At 41.3% G+C, this 23207-nt stretch overlaps 1 protein-coding gene across 1 annotated transcript in view; it reads right to left on the bottom strand.

The window, feature by feature from the left end:
- PPP2R5A (protein phosphatase 2 regulatory subunit B'alpha) overlaps positions 1–6368 on the bottom strand; it is a 37402-nt gene extending 31034 nt beyond the window's left edge. Inside the window, exon 1 of the mRNA XM_088532048.1 lies at positions 6159–6368. Coding sequence (XP_088388174.1) covers positions 6159–6309 — 151 coding nt within the window. The 5' untranslated portion in view covers positions 6310–6368. The remainder of the gene's footprint in view (positions 1–6158) is intronic.
- Positions 6369–23207: the final 16839 nt, after the last annotated feature.

Below are 23207 nucleotides of genomic sequence, written 5' to 3'. Positions count from 1 at the left end.
ATAAAGCACAAGCTTTCCATACACTCAGCTGCAGTACCTTGCACAACTACAGACAAGCAGAGCACAGAAAAAATATGCACAGCAGCCACAGAAGAGGTGGTTCTTCATAGCACGTGAAGTAGGCTTAGTAGATACTGACTGGGACTTGATATTGAGCTAGGAAAGCTTAGATGAATTTTCATTAAGAACTAAGAATTAAGAAAATAAGCTCTAGAGTACAGCAAATATTAGAGCTCAGGATAACTGCAGGTTTAATATTGATGATATTATATTCATTTTTAACCTAGTCTTAGAAGCAGCTGAACTGTTTTTGCGGAAACTCAGAAAATTAGCTTGAGGAACAGCTCCAAAAGAAACCAAAACAAAACAAACTGTCCATACTTGGCCTGGAAACTTCAGCCCAAACATTTAGCAGTGTTGTAAGCAGCTGAGAATAAGGTCTTGCAAAGGAAAATTGTATGTGAACTTAATTAAGATGGGTTCTGCCTTTAAGCCAGAGACATCAAATATGCATCCCATATTTTTACTAACCATGAACTCAGCAAAACTCTGTACGAAGTAGTTCAGTGATTCTCTGATAAAAATCAATGAATCAGATAATGATTTGGACATTAAAGAGAAGCTGGCATTGTCACTTTAATTCCTGTAGGGAGTTTTGCCAAGGGGGCGTCACGCAATAGAAATTACTCAATACCTATTTGTTTAGTTAAGCTCCAACCTTCAAACTCCACACATTATGAAATCACATATAAATACACTATATTTGTTAGAAAACTATATATACGTGTGTGTATATATATATATATATATATATATATATATATATATATATATAATATGTGTGTGTGTGTTAGAAAACTATATAATTTCAGCCTGCTAGACTAAAACAAGTATCAGGATTATGCTGGCACAGAAGATGAATTTTGTGCCCTTCCCAATGGAAAGGCCTCTTCTATACTTATACAAAAATACTAGTCTCCAAAACTGTTGGTACAGCATGCTTTCAATAGCACAAAATAATTCTAGGATAGATGGATATTAAAAAGAACATTGTAGAATGATGTGATGTTTTTTGCCCAAATACCCTGGAGCAGTAAGTAATTACATTCATATTTCTTACAGCAACTAACATTAAATTCAGCACCTGCAAAACTAATATCTGACTACGCTAGAAAGAGGCGAATATGGAAAAAGAAATCTGATATTAAGCTGGCACACAGAAGACGTGAAAGATTTAAATAGAAAAGTTCATGTGAAGACTGTCAATAGGCTCTATATTTAGGAATTACTCTTGATGGAAATATATATTAAGACCAAAAATTCAAGTCTAAGGATAAGAAAGGTCAATTCTTTAAGAATAAAAAGACCAAATGTTCCACTCCATAAACTAAGAACGGTTCCTTAGCATAGAAAGAAACTAAACAGGTCATTTTTCATGGAACTATATTGTAATGTAAAAAAAATAAAGAACTTCAGCCTTCTCTAACTCCTGTATTTTTCAAAATTGTAACCTCGCTAAACAGAAATATTGACTATATTAACAGTGTTCCCTATTAAGATTATACATAAGAATTAAACCAAAATTCATTACATAATTCTCATTCTTCAGGTGGGAAAAAAATGAAAAAGAATAACAAAAAAATCTTACCTAGTAAGATCATAGCTGCAAGTGCTATCGAATACAAAAGGTATAACAAGACAGGGAACTACAAAGGAGGAAGTAGCAATCAATCATATGGAATACAAGAAACCAACATAAACTCAAGACATAGGACTGTCATTTCACTTATAAATATTTATGAAGGCAGTAGGAAAAGTAAACCATTCCAAAATTTGACGGATGTTTTCCTCTTGGGAAAAGGCAATCTAATGTTAGTATGAGAGTAAAACCCCCTAAGCTCTTTAACTCCATTTATTTTTACTATTCTGAAATATTTTCTGTATGACGTAAAATATCTAAAATTTAACGTTTGAACTGAGTCAGATGAATTTAAATAATGTTAAATTAAACCTTCAATCAAGCTTATGGGGCCTTCCACAAAAATCTCGTTTGAACACTGCATTTCATTTCCAGTAAACAACAAGCTCTGTCTCGGGCTGAGAGGAGATAATACTACTGTTAATATTCACTTTGGATGTCCAAACCACATACTAGAAAGTAATTTTATAAGCATCATATTCCAGTATCCTTCACGATTCCCACCATAATCCTCTGCTCCATGGAGATCCTTATAACCCTCCTTAGTCTATGGTTGACATTTTTCGACTGGTTTCCAACCCCTCAGTTGTAAGGGTCTGAGTTTTCTCTACAGGGAGACAATTTAATTTGGACAACTTAATTAGTTTAATTAAAACTAATTTCATTAGTTTTGTTCTCTGTATATGGAAATACGTCTGGGGTTACCTATCTCTCACCAAAAGGATTTTCAGTCTTAAGAAGGTCACAGAAAGATATCAGAAAATGTTTACCCTTTCCAACTGTACTTGACATGTTCAGTACAGAGAGAGGAGAAAAGAAAAACAAAACAACAACAAAAAAGGTATTTGCTTCATAATCAGACCAAATTAGCTGTGCTAAATAAAAATAAACCGGATGTTAGAAGTAATTTTTCTTCCCTTACTCTGTTCAACATTTTTCCATGCTTCTTCACCCCCCATATATGTACATATATACATACCCACATTTCAATTATGTATATGTATATGAAATGGAAACATGTATATTTACTTCTATCATAATGAGCAATATTGATTTCAACATCAAATTGCTTACAAAAATGAAGCTAATTGCACTTGCTACTATAGTCTTTTAAAATGATTTGCCAAATAATTAAGACGCAATTACCAATTCTTAAAATGCTAAATTAAGACATCCTCTGCCAAACTTCTTTAAACCTAGCAGTGTCAGGATTGTTCTCTTAATCACAAAATCTTGCTATTCGTTGACCAATACTTTTTTTGGCTGTACATATTCAAAGGATTTGTAACATACAAAATATAAAATGCAGAGCAGCTAAAAAACAAATCCAAAAATCCAAACTGTACAGCTTGCTACAGCTTTAAGTGTGTGGAGTTTTGCCTTTTTTTTAATAAAGTAATTGGGTCATCATTATTTTTTATTCAGCTTTTATATAAAATAGTCAAACAGATCCTATCCTGAATAACAAGCACATAGGAAACATGCAAACTTAACTGAGGAACACATTGCTAATTGATGTATCTGACATTAGCTAGGCTCTGCTGAGCTTTTATCCAAAACTGACACATAATATTATACCACACACAAAAATAAGCTGAATCTTAGTGAGTCACACAACTCTACTCCTTCCCCTCACCCCCAAATCCCTGAAGTCACAGATCACTATCATTGAGACAGTGACTTACCAGTCACAGATAAGTGCTTTCTCCTGGTAGTGACATATCACGCAGCTAAATTAAGGAATTTTGGTGATATGAAACAGCATTACAACTGAAAATAACACACTTTTAACAATATTACCTGTCTACAGGCTTCAAACAACGCTACTTAGAAGCTTGGGAAAGTGTTACACAATCTGATCTGGCTGTTTTTCTTGATAAATACACAACATTCCCTAGATAAAAGAAAAACAAACTACCTACACTACCTACTCTGTGAGATATTTGTTAGAATTAAATGATTAGTTCTTCTTTCAGAAAATCTTTTCTTACAGCAAAATAACACACAAGTATTTTGGGCGAGTCTGACATACCTGTCTGAGAGTTTTGGAATACTTTACTTTCCCCTGAAATAATGAGACTAGATAGTAACTATAAAAACAGATCAAATAGTCTACAGCAGTAGAATAAAAACACTTTTCTCACCTAAAAAACAAAAAAGAAAAGAAAGAAAAAGTGATAAAAGCTACACATATCTATTTTAACTATTTATCTGAATTTACCCGAAAAAAGCAGAGTCTTTTCTAACTTCAGAAAGGCACATGGAGCACCCTTAGGCATTAGTATAATGATATACTTTCCTTTTTCAGCCCCTCCCTGGCCATGCTGGCTGTTACTTTACTGATGACATGATACTGGCAGTATCACAACTATTTAAAGTTTTACAAAACCATATATTTCTGAAGAAAATGCACTATCTCTAAAAGCTCTTTTGTTTTGGGAGGTGGAGTGGGGATTTTTAGGAAGGAGAAATGAAGAGGAGGAGTTCCATAAAAGGGGAGAAAAACATGATAAGCTACATTCATTTCACAGCAGCAAAACATCACCTAGCTGTGTTCAGGACCACTCAGATTCTCAGTTTATTCAAACATCATAAATCCACAGGAGGAAATATGCAAAAGTGTCCTAACTTAACCTTCTGGTAAACTGCTAATTGGGGTAGCTGCTAGTGAGTTTTTATTTTGCTAATTCATAAAAGTGATTCTGTATTTTCTTCACAACTTATATTCTGAAATATAGGTTTGGAGTATGAGTCTTTAAATTTAAACCATAAGCACAAAGACAGATGTTGTTTTCCATTAAGAATGTAATTCAGACTACTATAAAACTCTGAATAACTGAAAACATTCATCTAATGGTTTATGGCCTCAAGTTTCCAAATGCCTAGGCTACCAATGCCACGCAGAACTTCTCTATAGTTCAAGAGCACAGCTTCAAAGCTGCTCTCAAAACTGTAAGGTTTAATTGTACAGAAGTAAAAAAAAAAAACAATAATATTAAAGTCCCAGTTCAGCAAAGAATGTAAACTTGGGCATTTTACTTATTTAAACTGGATTACTTCTTGCATAAGTATGCATGCTTAACTGTTTTGCAGAACAGGGACCAAAACCTCCCGAAGTCTGCCACCTACGCGTGATGTTTACCAAGTGCTTCTACAAGGTAGCAGCAGCAGTGTTACAAAAATCATATTTGAACAAAAACAGTGTCTAAATGTCTAAATGTCTAAACAGTCTTTCATTGCTAAAAATGTTGAGAAATTGAACCAAACCAAAAGCAGAAAATTATTTTCTGATCTCAAACAAGTTATTCTGGTTAAGAATTAATACGATTATTCTAGCTTCCTCAAATCCAACTGGTTTAGCAATACAGGAGAGAATTTGACAGAAAGCACCCGTAACCGAGCAGCAGGAGCACCCACAGCCCCTGCCAGATACGCGGGTTGGAGGGGGGAGTGGGGAAACACCTCCCGCCCCAGCTTATTTGCGTTTAATAACATTTTGGCTAAGGCAGTTTTGTGATTTAGGCTGTCTCTGTATACACACCTAACACTTGAGAGTCTCGAAACATAGTCTGTAAACATAGGCTTGTGTATTGAATAACTCCGTTGGGATTTTTTATTTTCCTGTTTCATTTCTAGGACTTTTACAGTCCTGCTTAAGACGAAGTTAGAATGCAACTTGCCCGACTATTTGCTGCAAACCGAGACTTCTTTCCACCACCACGTGATGCAGTTTCAAAAAACCTGAACCCAGCACTAGCATCAGTAAGTGCAGGCTTTGGGATAGCGTTAAGGCAGCATCTCTCCCGAATTCCCCAGGTCGGAGACGAGCACTTTGTTTTCACAGGAAGTTTACTTAGGTAAACAGTAGTAACTACAGTAACTTTGGGCTTTTTTCATATTTAAAAATAGAATAAAATAAATATAAAAGGCACAAAATACGTACAACTTCAACTTGACATTTAACGATGTGGAAGGCTAGAGTTAACTGCTTCTGTAGTTTTCTAACCGACATGGTCTTCTCAAATTTTAACCTCAGGACACTATACATATACACACACACACACATATATATATGTATGTATTTCCTCTCTCTCTCTCTTCCCCAGGGAAGCCAGCGTCTGAACCCCTTCCTTCCCCGCTCGCCTGACCCCGCATCCCGCTCATCCAGAGATCGGCTTGGGGGCAAATCCCGGTATTTAAACACAGACAAGCGAAACCCAAACAAAGCGGCCGGGCCCCGGAACCCCCGCTTCTTCCCCCCCACTCCCGGGCAGGACACGGCAGGATCCCGTGCCGCGGGTTTAGCCCCCGCTCCCGGGCTCCTAGCACCCGCGTACCCGCCGCGACGAGCAGGGGCCCCCCAGAAGGGCGCCCGCAGCGGCGGGAAGGCCCGGCCGGGGATGGGGGGCACCGGTGGCCGCAGGGATTCGGGGTCGGGGGGCAGGGGGGTGCGCGGTACCTTTGAGCTGGGGCAGCGGCGAGAGCTCCACCTGGCTGCTCTGGCTGCGGAACTGCGAGGAGCCCTGCGAGCGCTTCTGCCGCTGCGCCTTGCGCACGGATTTCCGCGTGAAGCCGTCCACCTTCTCCGCGGCGGAGATGGCCGCCGACATGGCTGCGCGGCGGGGCGGCGCGGCGCGGCGCGGCGCTCTCCGCGCGCATATAGCACGGCGGCCGGGAGCCGAGGGAGAGGGGCTCAGAAGGCCAAAAAATTAAAAAAAAAAAAAAAAGAGAGAAAAAAAAACAACCAACCAAAAAAAAAAAAAAAAAAAAGCCCCGCAGACGGGGCAGGACTGCCCTTGCTGCCCAGTTCCTGCTTCCTCGCGATTTCCTCTCCGCACCGAGCCGGCTCCAGGGGGAGGAGGGAAAAGAGAAATATATATATATATATACGTATATATATGTATATCTCGCAAGAAAACAAGCCCGGCAGCAACTTCCCCCGGCGGGGCGGGCACACGCCGAACTTCTCCGCGCTCCTCAGGACAGGCGCAACAAGAGCGGCGGGCGGGCGGCCCGGGCCCGGCGCCGCCGCCGCTGCCTCGCTCGCTCGCTCCGCGTCGCCCTCAGCCGGGCTCGCCAGCCCGCGCCGAGCCCGCTGTCATGGGCCGGGGCCGCGCCGGGCCGAGCTCGCCGCGGAGGCGGTTCCCCCTCGCCGCTCCTCCTCGTCCCAATCGCTCGCGTCCACACGCCCCTCCGTCCGCCTTCAGCCGCCGCCGGGAGCGCCCCGCGCCGCCGTCATGCTGCCGCCCCCCGCGGGGCTGCGCTGCGCTGCCCGGGCGCCGCGGCCGCCGGAGCCCCGCGCGAGCGCCGCGCAACTTGGCGGCTCGGCGGGAGTTGAGCAGGGGAAGGCGGCGGGGGGCGGAGCGGCCGTTGCTGCCGGGCTCGGGTGAGTGACAGCGCCGCGCAGCCAATGGGGAGAGAGCACCGCGGAGCGCCCCCTCCCCGCCGGAGAGGGGGCGGGCTCCGGAGGCGACGTGATTGACAGGAGGATCCCCCAATCGAGAAAGGTCGAGGGTAGATGGGCGGAGCTTTATCTCTGACGGGCAGAGAGAGGAAGGGCAGGGTGGGGTGAGTCTTGGCCAATCCGCGCGGGGGGCGGAGCCGCGGCCGCTGTTCGCGCAGGGGCGGGAGGGTAACGGTCGTGGGTGGCCGTTAGCGGCCGTTAGCGGCCGTTGGGCGCGCGAGGTGCCGGGTCCGCCGCAGCTTTAACGGCGGCGCCCCGCGCGCGGGCGGTGGAGGCGTTTCTCAGAGCGGGGTGTCCCGCTGTTGCTTCACCCGTGGTGTCACGGAGCGAGCGGCGCGGCTGGGGCTGCCCTGAGGTCACTAGTGATGCTGGGAAAGCGGCGGGCGGGCTCGAGCCGTTCAGCGATCCGTTAGTAGTTTCGTGTGGTAACCGGAGGCGCTCCGGCCGTGGAAACGGCGGAAAGCGCCTTTAACCGCGGACGGTGTCGGCTTAGAACTATTCTTGTACCCTTTGAAGCACAGGCGGCAGACCAGTTTTATGTGTATCAACACATCTCCTGCTAATGCACACTTCTAGGAACCGATTCAGAAAATAAGTATTCATGGTAATTTAAGTGCATGCTCCAGTCTCTGTTTTTGGTAGGCTGTAGTTACCTGTGAGGTAACTGTATGTTTCTTGCATGCTTTCACGAGTTGAGAGTTCAGATATATAATAAGTAAACCAAAAAGCAAGTGAAGGTTATGGCTTTATGTAAACACAGAAAACTTAGGCTGTAGAAGTGTACTCTAAAGGAACTGTTTCCTTATAACATTTTTCCGTGATTTTTCTTTTCTCTCTCAATGCCACCTCTAATTACTTTTTAAAGCATGATTGCCTGTGTGCCTTCATCTTTTGTTAAAATTAATCTTTAATATTCCGAGAATGTGGACAGTAGTCTTTTTTTCTAGATATTCCCAACTATCTAATATATCTCTTTACATTATTTTCCCTAAGCAGAGGAGCAATTGCAGTGGTGTACATTTACCTTTCTGGTAGGTAGGTAGGCAGGCTGTTTATTTCATTTATATTTTTATAAGTGCATATTTTACCAAATCCATATTACAAGCAAAACAGTCACCTTTAGGCATTCATTTTTTTAAAAAAACTGTGAGCTTGAGTGCTTGTTGTAATAAAGGAAATTCATGCATTGCTTAGCTGGGTAATTCACATTTCACTGCAAAGACCGTACGTAGTTCCTGCTCACAGACAACTAAGGCCCAGCACCCGTGTCACTGTGTTTCCCTGTTCCTGCCTGCCTCTAACAGCTGTCGTTTTCTGCTACACCCATTTTTAGAAAGTGTCAGTCTGATGTGTCCTATGCAGTCTTCAACGACAACCCAACTCGTGCTGCCTCTCTTCAGTGTAAAGGAATCTGCCCTAAAGTTCCAGCAATTTAGAATTTTGAAAACTTAGTGAAAAGCACTATACAAATTCTAATTAACATAACAATATTTTCTGAGCTTTACAATATTTTCTTCGAGGTTACTAGGGTTTGAAATAGCTGCCATGTTGGTAAGACAATGTTGTAAAAATCCAATGGCAGTTGAAATCCACGATGCCAAAACCGAAGTGAACAATAGCTGTCATCCTGCAAAGAGGGAACTTTCACACTGACTGCATCTGAAAATATTTTCACACCTTTTCTTTATGTATCAATCATACAAGGAATATCAGTGAAATCTGAGTCAGCCAACAAAAAGAAACAGTTTTATTCTCTCTGATCTATTTTTTAGCTATTGAATATGCCTTTGCCTTTTTAATATATCTCTTCTGTTCTGGAAAAGGCTTGGCAGCAGCTCTATGGATCAGCTGAATTAATGTCTGCCATTAATGTCTGAAGCCAGTGGAGTAGCATGGTTGAATAAAGACAGTTGAGCATACAATTCTATGGGATTGGGAAGTTAGGAGTAAAAAAAAAAAAAATAAAAAAAAAAATGGAGAGCTCTGGCTGGCAATTTGAAGCAGCTACATTTGAGAAAGCTGAAGATTGCCCTTCTCTGCCTGCTGCACATGCTGCTTCCTACACAGCTGTCTGAGCTGCTCATGAGTCAGCTTCTGCACCTCATGCTTTTCAGAGTGTATTTAAAGGCACACTGTGATGATGCCGGGTTATAAGCTGCTGGCTCCAAATCTAATTCATAAAAGCGTCCACAGAGAATTTTGTGAATGCTAATTTTATGGCAAGCTTTTCCAACTCTTAAATCAGAGCCTCCAATATACATTGAAGCATTGATCCAGCAAAACTTTATGTGTGCACCTAACTTTACTAGGAAGAAAAGCCAAAGGATTAGAAAATAATGATCATTATCATTCAAAACAGAGAAGCAAAATTCTAGAACAGATTTAACTAAAAGCCAGATTTGCAGCACTTTTCTTCAAAAAAATCTTAGCATCTTCTCTCCAGGAGTGAGACTTTTGAAAATGTGCATGAGAACATGTTGTGTCATTAACTTTCAAAGTTCTAGCAAACTACCTGTAGAAGTGTGAGACTTCATGGATGAGGTTGCTGCAGATGACAGAAAATTAATTGTCTCATTGCCAGTAACGAAGGAGCTAAGTAGTTTCCCTTTCTTCATAAAGATGCTTCGAGGTCCAGCTGCAAGAAATCTCCTTCTCAGAGGCAGTGGTAAGAATATTTTAGTAAAGAGGATGCTGTAAATGGGTGAACTCTCAGCCAGGAAGTTTTGTGGAGAAAGAGATTATGAAAACTTATTTCGATGTCCTTCTCAAAATGGAAAATTTAAAGCAAAATCCCTGTGGGGATTTTTGCTTGTGTAAAAATTTACTCATGTGCTTATATTTATCAATGTACTACTCCAATGTTATTTTCAAGCTTTTTTTTTTTTCTTCAACTAACTTAAAATACTTTGGGGACTAAAGCTCTGCTCTTTCAAGCATGCATTGGATTAAGTTTAAGTGCTTGAAACTGCTACTAAAATCGAGTAAGTTATTGACATATTTCAGGTTAAATTGTGTAGACGTCTGCATGTTCTCTGGCCTGCCCTGGCTAGTCACTATCTAGCAGAAGGGTTCTTAAATCTTTTGCTTGATAAATCCTTAAATAATATAGATTCAATTATCTCAGAGACCATCTGTTATCTTCCTCCTAGAGCAGGGTTTGAAATCATGGGATTGGAAGTCAGAGATTAGTTGACAGGATCTTCTCTTTTGAGGGCTCTGAGTTAGATTTCCTTCAGTGTACCTATGAATGCATCGTTATGGCCTTTCCAGACAAAGTTATGTGCTTGTGTGTGTGTGCAGGCAGTGAGTTGTTAAAACTGGACCTGAATGTTTGTTTGTTTGTTTTTTTGTGATTGGATTTTCTTCAATGTTTGTGTTGCAAATATAAAATTTATTTTAAGAAATTTGTACACATGTGCACACACATAAGCACAGTGATTATCATAACCGTTAATCCAGTGAAAATATTACCCATTTTAACTCCTTAATTCTGTTTCTGTATTGAACTATCTTTTTGGGTGGAAAGAGTGATGTCTGAGACCTCAACAGGAGTCTCTCTGGATCAGTAAGATGCAAAGTGTCCCTTTGGGGCATACATTTACCACTAAGCTTTCAAATTTGGTTAGCATCTTTGCCACAATGCAAAAATCTACAGAACATGAACACATATATATACATGCGTATATAAAAGTCTGTTCTTTGTGCTGAAGATTTGTTTGTGTTATATATACGGAATGAGAAAGATTTTCAGCAGGAAAAGGTAACAAAGAGCACCCATTTTCACTGAAATATTTTTTAAGGCTGCCTTTCTACCACCACTTTCTAAGTGTTTCTGTCTGTGGCAAACCAGACCTTGCAAAATACCAACTCACACCGTTTTCAGCTTTCAGTCCACTATAAAGGTTGTTCAACACAACGCTTAGAAAATAAAAAGGGACTATTTCTGTTATGAAGTGTTTGCATTTAAGAAGTGAACACCTGGAAGCTGGAGTTCTTTCAGCAGTAATTCCTAATGCTCAGTGAAAGGAATTAAACAAACAAACAGCAAGGTTTATGCTGTCAAGTTCTCAGCAGGCTAACCAGAATTGCTGCACGCTAAGAATCAGCTGCTCTTGGAAACTTAATGAATGTGGCAGCCAGAAAAGTGCAAAACTTGGCCAGGAGATCTACTTGCTGTAACAAAGAGAAGCGAAGGGAATGGTTCAATCGCTCAGCGAGTTGAAGGTGGAAAGAGTTTGCTGGACTGGCGTTTGGAAATGCCTTGACAGCGTAAAACACTTCCCATAAGGAATTAGTTTTGCATCTCAAGTTGTAGTTCTGTTCCCATGTCAGAAATAGCAATTGGCAAATAATAGCTGCAAATTGTTTTTATGTTTTCATCTGTCTCTTCTGTGATTTAGCAACTGGAAGCAGAGAGCCAAGTCTTGTGCACAACCAGTTCTCTGCGGCCTGCGAGCAAGTGGCCTGACGAGCACTGTTTGGAAACGGCTGCCCTGTATCCATGCTTGCTTCCAAACTACGGCTTCACAGGGACATTTTTGAGAAACGTGTTTTTTTTTTTTCTTTTTTGTAAAGGCAGAATGAGTGCTACGAGTCCCAAATACAGCATAATTTATATACATATATATTTATTATCGGCCCTTCCACTCCCTAGATAATGAATGAAACCAAATCATACATACCTGTGGATTCCTTTGATTAGTCGTGCTTTAGCGTGCATTTATGTCATGTTTTCAGGCTTTTCCCAAATAACATGAGAGCTGCAAAAGAGGCTCGCAAGAGATTCCCACGTAATAACACGAGTCTTTGAAAAAAAGTGTTGTGAGACTCCAGGTGAAGTAAGCAGTGTGGGTGAACCCACCACGATGGAAGCAAGCTTCTGAGGGATCTTTGTAACATTTGTAATAATTTAGCCATTTGCCTTTTTGTCTGCAACATGCATAAAACATTTCTTTTTGCCGGCAGATGAGGTGAGCGTACTCAGTCTCATTAAGATTTCACGAGCACAAACATTCGTGTTAGGACTTGCCCACCTGCGGGGAATTCTCGCCTTTACTACGGCAAGAAGTGGTTGAATGAGAGGAGCCGGGAGCTGCCGGCAAACACGGCTCCCGCAGACATGCCCTGGTCCCGGCGGCACGGCGGCCGTGGCTGGTGCCGCCGTGCCCCTGCTCCCAGCGGCTGGGCCGCCGCTGCAGCCGCCGCGCGCAGGCCTCGCTTAATCCCGCCCGCGGAGCACCGGAGCCGCGGACTGCGCTTCAGTCTGTAAATTGTTCTTTTGTTTTGCAGGCTTTACTGAACACAGTTTTATTTCATGTGACTGTGCTATTTATGGAGGAGTAAGTATTGCCGGGGGTCTATTTAAAAAGGCCAATGACCTGGATTTTTTTCCATTTGAATTATCTCCAAGAGCCAGATATGTTTAACAACTGATTTTTTTTTCTTCCCTTGTTGCTGTAGCCTGCAATCGCTCCTAACATCTTAGATCAACACCAGCTAAAAAGATGAAGATTTAGAGAAAAACAAAACCTTGTGTAGTAAGAGAATAATTAGATGGTTTGCAGCTTTTCCATTTCTGGAAGTGATGTATTCCATCCAGAATTGCCGTTATCAACATAGCATGCTTTGCCCCTAAATATTAGCCTTTTTATAGTTTCATAACGCTGTGGTAATTTAATTTCATAACTCTGGTTTGCTCCTTTAATTCTTACTCTGTTTTACAAAGCCCAGTATCTGGTGCGTTTCCAGATATTATAAATAAATAAACAAATCATGTTTTCAGAAAAGGAAGATTTAAACAGAGTAAATATTCTTCCTGCTGTCTGTGATATAAATACTGGTATTGCTTTACAATTCAAGAATCAGAAAGCTAAACATTGCAGGAAAATACTACTTTATTTTCACTTTCGAGACGAACTTTGTGAAAGCAAGCAGGTAGCCAATTGTCAGGAATATTAAACATGTTTGGATGAGCCAACCATATCTGTCTTAAAAGATGAGCCAACCACATTTGTTCTATACATACCATTTTATTAGCAGTATAAAATGAGTTGACCAAAATGCCATTAAGTATAATGGACTCCAACTTGAAATTTTGCAGAAAACATCCTACTCTATACCTAGTCATGTAAAACCATGGGAAAGATATAATTTGTGTACTCAGCATCCTTCCATGCATGCTCTAGAGTGTAAGTTTTGCCGTGCAGTTATAAGGCACCCTGGCTTCAGTGCAAAGCCATATCTGGCACTTACAGCTCACATCTCCCTCGGAGAGGTGGGACTAAGTGGACAGGGTTGGGTTTTCTCAAGGCTGCCTTACTATCAAAACCATCATTGTGTGTAACTGCATTTCTTCCAAATGTGGTCTCTACTGGAGAATGAGCATATTGGGCAACATTTAGATGGTTAGGAAGTAAATTAAGAACACATCTTTAATATGCTCCTAGCTTGGAGTGTGCCATATCACCCATTTGACTTGATTGGCCACTTTTCCTATACACAGCCCACCAGTCCTTTCCAGTCATTCAGGAGAAGCCCAGGACGCAGTGGCAGAACTTGCCATTTTGTTGATGTCTTAGCACAGACAGTTAGGTCAAGGTGTTTGAAAAATATTTCATGTTACTAATCAAACTAATAGCAATTTGCACTTACGTTTCTTTAACCAGAACAAACTGAATTCTTGCACATTTTCTAAGATAAAGATTTTTGTTCCTCACAAAGGAGAAAGCTTTTGAAGGTTTCCCATTCAATCCCAGCAATTATTATTTCAACCTTCTCATTTTTTGTGTCCCTTTTCAAACACATGAGTTTACCACTAGGTTGTTTCACACTTTTAAAGATTGTACTCTGCCTTGAGTCAAAATTGCTGCCGCGCTGCTGTCAGTGACACCTACAGCCTCCATTAAGATTATTTGAACAAGTGCTGTTTCATTCCCAGTTGAGTAACATATGTTTTCAGTTCTCATTTGTATTACTAAACAAGAGTTTTCAGATTCTAACTCAAACCATCTTTCAAAATTAAATTAGCTAAAGCCTTAATTAGCCAGCAACCGATCAGAACAGATTGCAATGACTACACATGCTACTCCACTCTGTCTCTTAGAAAGCTGCCAACTTGTAAGGAAGGAAAAAAAAAAAAGGCAGAGACTCTCTCTCTCTGCAAGTCCTAAGATAATAATGGTTGCGAAGTCTTTCTTAACAAAAAACTGCTGTTATTTTTTCTGTGGGATGTAGCATATTGTCGCTGTGTGCACTGCCTGCGCATCACTGCACTGCTTGTGCAAGCTTGCAGGGGAGGAACAGGGTCCTCTGTTGAACCATCAACATCCCTGGGGTCACACCTTTTAGCCTGTAAACACTGCACAAGTAAAGCAGCCATGAAGCTTAGAAATTTGTGAAATAGCACAGTATGAATTCATATAGTCAGGGGAGTATATGAATTGGTATTGGACATGAGTTACCTTGTAGATGAAAGATATTTCACAGAGGTGGCTCACAAAATAGCATCAGTGCACCAAAGCTGATACTTGATATGCAGCACATATGAATAATAAGGCAGAAAAATATTAGGTTTTCTTTCAACACAAGCCTCGATAAAACAAGATCTTCACTGATCCCAAAATACTCAGTGCTGTTACTGTTTTCAAAAATGTGAGTTCCAAAAATAGACTTTGTTGCATAGGCTTTGTTTCTTCTCTTAAGTCTAAGAAAGATTACTCTGACTTCTGGATTTTATCCCTGTTGAGAAGCATCACTAGTATGTTTGCTGAGTGAGAGTGGAGTTTTTATAAGTACTGTTGCTTTGCCTGAATTTCTGAAGTAGTATTTTTTCATCCTGTCCTGTCAACAGCTGTACTGGGTCGTGTGTCAGGTGTCATGCTGTGAAGTCTGTGCCTGTTTTTCCATTGTGCAAGATGAAAAATGTTCTTAAAAAAGGGGAATATAGTTCAAAGATATCTTCCTGTTTAATCAAATACATTCATATTTGACTACTTTTGTAGATTTCTCTAATGGGCAGAAGACAGGATCATTTAATCTGACAAGTTCTGTTAATATTCACTGCATATCCAAAGTAGCAAAGACAGATTGCTAAAATAACCTTATACATTTGATTTTTGTGATTACAAGTAATCCATTCATGTCTTTGAATATATGGTCTACACTATAAATTGCTTTCTGTCTTCAGCAATTTTTACTGCAGAAGCTTTTCAGAAGATGTATAAGGTAAAAAACATCTTCACTGTAGCATGATGTTGACTGTACTGCTGTCCACACATGTAACTGCCAAATGTTACCAAGCTGTATTGTTATTTAAATGTCTTTAATATTGGTTTACCCAACAAGACAGTGGGGATTTCAAACACTGATATTATTACTCTTGACTACCTCTTCTTTAGAAAAAAAAAAATGGTCACATTTCAAAATCACTGTTACCAGAGACTTACTTAAATATCTGAGCTTACTGAATGGCTGGTTAGCTGTTGTTTATGAGACTAAAGTAGGTTAAGACATGACTCGGATGGTCTTTGGACTTCTTTGAAAAAGGCCAAAAATTTTTTTCAAGCACTATTTGGTCCATGCCTATAGGGTGGCTAATATGTTCTATGTGCTTCTTACGAGTTTTGGACAAGGTTGTTATGAATATGTTATATTTGAATTGTGGAATATTTAAATGTGCCTGGCCCGCCTGGCCCTCCCAAGCCCTCCCAGATGCCACTGACCCCGGGACCGGAGCGCACACGTGGCATAGCCTTATTCTGAGGATTAGCCTCAGTGCCAAGAACTGGTTTCAGAAATGTTTAATGTAACAGTGCAGGGGTGTCCTTAATGTCTGAAGCACTTGGAAATCAGCTCAGACTCATTTGCATTGTATGTATATCACAGCCCACAGTTACCCTCAGCCTGGCAGTCCCAGCCTGCAGGATCCATGTCTATTTTGCTTCAGGAAGGAAAAACTCCCAGGCTCTGGCTCTTCGCTTGGCACTCCTTAGAAATTGGGTAGCAGCGCTCGGCTGCTTTGGCCCTTGGAGCTGGAGTGCTGTGGCTCTTGAGATGCTTGGCACTCTCTGCAGATTGTAAGAGGAGACTGTCAGCAGCGCTTGGAGGAGAGGAGGGTGTTGAGTGTGTAACCACAGCCTTGTAACACTGTCCACCTGAATAATATAAGCACACTTTTTGTTTTGTTTTTCGCTAGATAATTTGAAATGGATTTTTTTTTCTTTTAATTACCATCCCACTTTCTAATAATTGCTTTGGGTCTTCTTTCTTTCTTTCTTTCTGTCTTTCTGTTTTTCTGTCTTTCTTTCTTTCTCTCTTTCTTTCTGTCTTTCTTTCTGTCTTTCTGTCTTTCTTTTTTAGCTTCATTATGTAACATAAGCCCTTACTTTGACTGGAGCTATGCTGATTTACATCAGTCAAAGATCCGGCAATATCTTCAGTCTTCTCTTAAAACACTCGTTTCTGTCCTCTCTGTCCGTAACCCATATTTATTGTAGTATATTTGCTGTTTTCGCTGGCCACTGATCTCTTTTAACTGCAAACAGTCTGTCACTGCAGGAATTTATTATGCTGCAGACCAGAGCTGAAGCTCTTTGCCTCACTTCATCACACCGTGCTGAGGGGCTTTAATCAGATTGCCTGCTGCTGTCATTTTGCTGCATCTAAGCATTAATTAGACCTTCGGAGGAGTAAGTGTTAATAAGCTGATAAGTATTTTTTAGAGAAGAAAAGGAAGGAAAGATCATAAGCACAATGTTCTGAGCTGACACGAGCATGTAGGAGTTCCCAGTTCTTTGTCCTAACTTAGCACATTGTTCTCTACCTTGCTATCTAGTTAAATTTCAGTGCTGATGTTGTCAGAAGCATGAATTGATTGTGATTCTGCTGAGTATTTCTTGGATAAAACTATTTTGAAAGTAGTCAGAGAGAAAACATCTTGTTTTTATTTCAGATAGGTCTAAGAGCTGGCTTATTTTCTGGAACAAATAGCAGAAAAAGAAGTAACTCTTCAAAACACAAGCATATGTGGGTTAAATGGTTTTAGTGGGTGCTGTTCATGTTGGGTTGTGTTCACGGCTCTGTGAAGAAAGGGAGGAAAAAAATAGAGAAACATAGATTTGGCAGTTAAAAAAAAAAAAGCGGTGGCCACAGAAATGCCAATAATCTGGCAACGTTAAAAATAATAAAATAAATTAGGACCTTCTGGCAGAAAGCTAGCTACAAAGACAACTGGACTTGTGAGTAAATGCTGTTCAAGCAAACAGCTTGTTTTCCTTCTTTATAAATAGAATTGAACAAAGTAATAATTGTCACCAGCTTCTTTCTCAAGAGAAGAAAAATCGTATATTCCCAAACTCTAGTTAGAAAATGGTTAAAATAAATCGGAATGCCATTCTCATGGTTGCTATCCAGATTCTGAAACTTCCCATTTTGCTTCTTCCTTGACAAGTCTCACAAGAATTGTTGATGCTAGGTTTTCCCAGCAAGGCAAGGAAATGCACAATTTTATAATGCTCTTAAAAGGGAAGGCATTGCCAACTGACTGCAAGCTGCAGTGCTAGTATGCTCACCGTGTTGCTCTTACTCTTCCCGTCAGTGCTAAGGATTAATTGCTTCACAAACTGCTTGTTCATCCCTGTTGGGGCCAATAGCTTCCACTGCAGGAGCAGAGAAAGCGGCTGAAGACTCCTTGCGCTCTCCAGTTATCATTTGTTGTTTAAAGTTGTGTTCGATGTAAAGCTCCCAGGAATAAGGCAGTAGGAATTTTGAGTAAGAGCCTGATGCTTTATTCACATAGTTAATTTAATTTAGTAGAGAAGATAACTTTTTGAAATTTGCCATTCAAGTTGCTTCAGTCTTTATAAATTCCTGTGGCTCTTACACATTGGGTAAGGTGTTCAATTTATATGCAAACATTCTTTTTACCTTGAGATTTCTGCAGAAGGTTTATGTAACATGATTAGTTTCAACAGGGCTTTTTTTTTTTTTTTTCCTCATGATCCAAAAACTGTAGAAATATAACTGTACCTGCTTTGTGTTGAGATAAAGCTGCCAGCTAAATAGGATTTTACCTTATGCACTAGTAGAGGGGCACAGCCCCTCTGAAAACAAAACTTGCTTTACTCTTAAGGAATGTGTGTCTTAAGACCTGATAGTTATCTGAAACAAATCCAGCTAATTTAGGATAATATATATGCTGGATACTCCAGATAACCCTGATTTATTGAGCTGCTTTATTTTCACCATTCAGCATTGCCAAATAGGTTGTGAGACTAGTGATACTTTTTGGTTTCATGTTTACTGAGAAAAACATGAATATGTAAGAAATGCTCTTTCTACATTTCTTCATTTCATTTTCCCAGCTTGACTCATGGATCCTAGATGTTTGAATCTGTTTTTCTTTATGCATGACAGAAAACCCAAATTCCATATTGCATAAAGTTGGTGGATGTGCCCAAGACTAATTAGCCTTGTCTGCATAGTATTATGCAGCTATCCAAAATTAGACTTAGGCACTTATTCATAATTTGCAGTTTAGCTCTGAGTGATATTTTACTAAGTGAGAATGAATTTGCAGCATGCGACATTAGGACATCTTTTAGATAAGCTGTGTATATGTGGTAATTTTTATGTTAAAATACACTCTTTATTCTTTTCTCCTAATTTATCTCAGTGGCCAGTAAGAAGAAACAGTTTTCACTACTTACTACTACCAGTGCCATTCAAGACCAAACATAGCAGTAGCATTCCCACAACCTTTTGCCAGGATCCGTAAGTTAGAATCACGGAGAATATTTCTGAAGAAAAAAAATTGCAAGGTAGTTAACCTGCCTATTTCTACCATGATGCCTGGACCACAGAGATGTAGGAACTTTTGATAGCTCTGAGAAACTGTCTGTTTGAATACATATTCATGCCAATCAGTAAGAGCTTATATCACATCTCTTTTGAAAGGAGAAGGCACTGTCATCTTCACAGTGAACCATCACCTGCTGTGAACTACTAGGATGAGCATAAATCGGATTTCAGAAATAGGACTGACCCTCCAAAGTCCAGGAAAAATAAATACAAATAGAAACTCACTATTTTTCATAGCGTGCAGCCAGCAATAATTTCTTCTGTTCTAGCAAGGAACAGTAGAGTTTGCTCTTAGATCAGTGCGCATAGCAGGAGAACAAGCAGCTGCACAACGGGGCTCTTACGTAGTGGGTTCGTGTGAATACTGCTGCCCACATCCAAGTGCTTTGTGCACCGAAAGAGTGAGGTGAGCTCTCCTCTCATATCTTCTTGTCTGTTCTTCTCTCTTTTTTTTTTTCTTTTCCTGGTAGTTTATGTTATTACCTTGTACTGTTTTTCTTCTGCCTTTTTTTTTTTTTTGTCTTTTTTCCATTTTTCTTTGTCAGTTAGTTAGTTTTATGATATATCTCCTTCTGGAAAGCAGCTCAACTAGTTTTTGTGATATGTCATCCCAGAGTGTTCCATCAGCAAATAGAAAAGAGCATGATTTTCAAAATCTCTTGGCTGCAAGCATATTTTAAACAAATAAAGCAAATCCTCTGGCTGTGCTCACCAGCTTAGTGTAGGGTAACTGTACAGGAGAGAATCAGATGCGATTCAAGAAATGCTCAGATCCGTAGTGGTGAAGAGAAACAAAATAAAACAAAACAAAACCAAGAACATTGACTATCAATGTCTTCCCACTATGGAATGTCTTCCCACTATGTCTGTAGAGAACACTCCTGATTGAGGGCTCACTAGGGTATTAGCTCAGATAGGAGAATCCAGGACCTGAACTGGCCCCTCTCAACCACCCAGAGAGTTTGTTGGTCAATAAGCCGGAAACCGGCCATGAGGTTCTGGGGTGCAGAATGGAGTCCGCAAAGGGCATTTTTTTTCTGCAAAGGATTGAGAGACTACTGTGCCTTTACACCATACCTACAGCTCCTGTACATCCTTTTTGTCCATATTCAGTATTGCTCCAGGTCATGACCCTGGGTATTGAATAAACCTACAGAAATACTGTAATTACTCCAAAGAGTAACTCATCTGAACTCACCTGAATCAACACATACAATTGTTGGCATTTGGTGCCTGATTTAGGGATCTATGCTCCCTCTACAGTCAGCGGAGAGAGTTTATAGATGGGCTGAGCTTGTTGTCATGCTCTCAGCAACAGGGAACAACCAGGCACTAGTGTTCAGGAGGTTCAGTCAGATGTTTGGAGTCAGACGAAGTTAAAGTTTCCATCTCTAAAATACAGAGGGAGGGAGAAAGGTAAATGTGTCACCTTGGATGAAAGGCAATTGAGCTTGCACTGAGCAGGCTGTGTGTGCACAGTCATGCTAATGACAAGCAGGAATTTTGCAAGAATTTCACAGGAAAGCCAGGCAAGAAGCAACACAGACAGGATAAATGGGGACAGCCTTGCATAAGGGCATTTCCAGCGTCAGGTCCTAAGCATGCAGGTCAGATGAAGGTAGAGGAAAAGATGATGTGCTAAATGAAAGTGTTGTCCAGGTTCATTAGAAATCATTTTTGAGCTAGAAACTTTGATTTTGCTGCTGCTGTTCACTGAGTAGTGACTGAAAAATTGGAGGACAGAAGAGGAGTTATAGGGATGGAAATAAAGCCTGTGGCAGGAGAAGGGCTTACGAGACAGTATAGCAAGATAAAAAACAGGTATTGCCAGAGGTATAGGATGTGATGGCAGGAAGCCTCTCCCGCTGCCCACTCTGGGGGGGCTGAGGAGTCCCAAGCCTGGCGTGCACCCGAGCACCCTCCACGAGGCTGGAGGTGCAGGGCAGCTCCCGGGGCTGGCACAGCCAGCAGCTCCTGCGTGTGGCTCTGCTCCCTCTGCCACAGCAGGCAAACACGCACCAGGCCTGTTTCGAATCACCAGTGTATCCACAAAGCTGGCAAAGCTGTTGCTAACAATTGAATTAGCTCAAAATTGCACACTCTATAATAACCCAAGCTGTAGGTAGACCTTATGTTTTGGTGATGATTTGGGGAAGATTTGCTATACTCAAATTTGAAACGATAAAATCTTGAGAACAAATGAGTAATATATATGAATAGAAGAAAGAAGCAACTAATTCATAGGTTTGGAAATTCTTTTCCTCTGCTCAGGCTTGTTATTGGTTATTTATGCTATTAAATATTTCCTCTTTTTATTTGGGTTTCTCTGCCATAGGTGTGAAGTCCACTGTCAATGAGTGACATACGGGTTGCAATGCTTGAATCTGGGGAACGTCACTGGCTGAACCTCCAGAAAGCTCAACCTCTTCAGGTCTCTCACAGGGACAGCCTTTATGAATAATGTAGACTAGCTCCATTATTTGTATTTCTTAATTTGAATGTTAATGTTCTCTGGATCTCACTTCTGAGTGAAGTTTTTTTTTTTTTTTTCGTGGTGATTTGAGACTACCAAGGATCTTCTATTAGATATGCAAATTACATTCAAATGACATAGTTTTTATATCTGCCTTAGCATTTTACCTCTTACCTTCCTAAATCCGGACTGCTAATCCTCAAGGTGATGTGAACCATTTCTCTATCATGTATTTACTCTTGTAGTGAATTCAGTGGGTACATCCAAAGCAAAAAGTAGTAAAAATTAGTCTTTGGCTCCTTGAATTCTGGAAAAATTTCTTAACAGTGAGGGTGACAGAGCCCTGGAACAGGCTGCCCAGAGGGGTTGTGGAGTCTCCTTCTCTGGAGATCTTCCAAACCCGCTTGGACGCAGTCCTGTGCCACGTGCTCTAGGTGTCCCTGCGTGTGCAGGGGGGTTGGACTAGATGACCTCTAGAGGTCCCTTCCAGCCGTAACGATTCTGTGATTCTGTGATTCTAGGATTTCCAAATCAACATGTTTGCAGAGAAAAGCAGGTTGGTGTCAGCAGTGGCTGGTAGGATCCAGTATATTCTGTAGGAAAAGTTTGTTTCTGAAAAATGTCGCTATCCTCTACTTTGGAAGGTTAATTGAGATTAGTAGGGATTAAGCAAAAAAATGTAATTTCCAGTGAGCAATTCTTGTATGGGCTGAAACTGCCACAGTGAAGCCTGGCTGCTTTCAGTAAAGTCTGTCTATTCTAGGCAGTCTCGTGTCTGAGGAGGCCGAGCAGCACACTCCTCATTTTTGGGGAAAGTTATGGAGCAGGTCATCTTGAGGGCAATCACACAGCACATGCATGACAACCAGGGCATCAGGCCCAGCCAACAGGGGTTCATGAAAGGCAGGTCCTGCCTCACCAACCTGATCTCCTATGAGCAGAGAACCTGCCTAGTGGATGAAGGAAAGGCTGTGGACATGGTCTGCTTAGACTTCAGTAGGGCCTTTGGCGCAGTCTCCCACTGCCTTCTCCTGGGGAAGCTGGCGTCTCATGGCTTAGACAGGTGGGCTCTTCGCTGGGTGAAGAACTGCCTGGTTGGCCAGCCAGAGAGCAATAGTGAAGGGAGGTAAATCCAGCTGGTGAGCAGTCACGAGCTGTGCTCCCCAGGGGTCAGTGTTGGGGCCAGTCCTCTTTAATATCTTTACTAATGGTCTGGATGAGGGGATTGAGGGCACCCTCAGCAAATTTGCAGATGACACCAAGCTGGGAGGAAGGCTTGACCTGCTTGAGGGTAGGAAGGCTCTGCAGGGGGATCTGGACAGGCTGGATCGATGGCCTGAGACCAACTGTATGATGTTCAGCAAGGCCAAGTGGTGGGTCCTGCCCTTGGGTCACAACAGCCCCATGCAGCGCTACAGGCTGGGGCAAAGTGGCTGGGGAGCTGCACGGCAGAAAAGGACCAGGGGTGCTGGTTGAGAGCTGGCTGCTGCAAGGCCCGTTCTCTGTAGACTGCTCTCTTCATGGAGAGTAAAAAGAAAAGGTGAAGCTGCAGAAAGATAAAGCCTTTTGCTCTGTGACTGGTTTATTTAGGCTTCCAGAGATTTCTGAATTAGGAAATGAGTCAGCTGGTTATTACTTACTCATCTGCTCCAGAGTTTCTGCTGTCTTAATCATTTCGGTTCTAGCTGGGAGTGTTACCTTCTTCAAAATAAAGA

Source organism: Tinamus guttatus, unplaced genomic scaffold, assembly GCF_059628265.1.
Source record: "Tinamus guttatus ecotype Peru unplaced genomic scaffold, ASM5962826v1 Tinamus_guttatus_pri_ptg000033l, whole genome shotgun sequence".
NCBI lineage: Eukaryota > Metazoa > Chordata > Aves > Tinamiformes > Tinamidae > Tinamus > Tinamus guttatus.
Note: the sequence above shows the minus strand (reverse complement) of the source record. Positions and strands in the feature narration are given on the sequence as shown.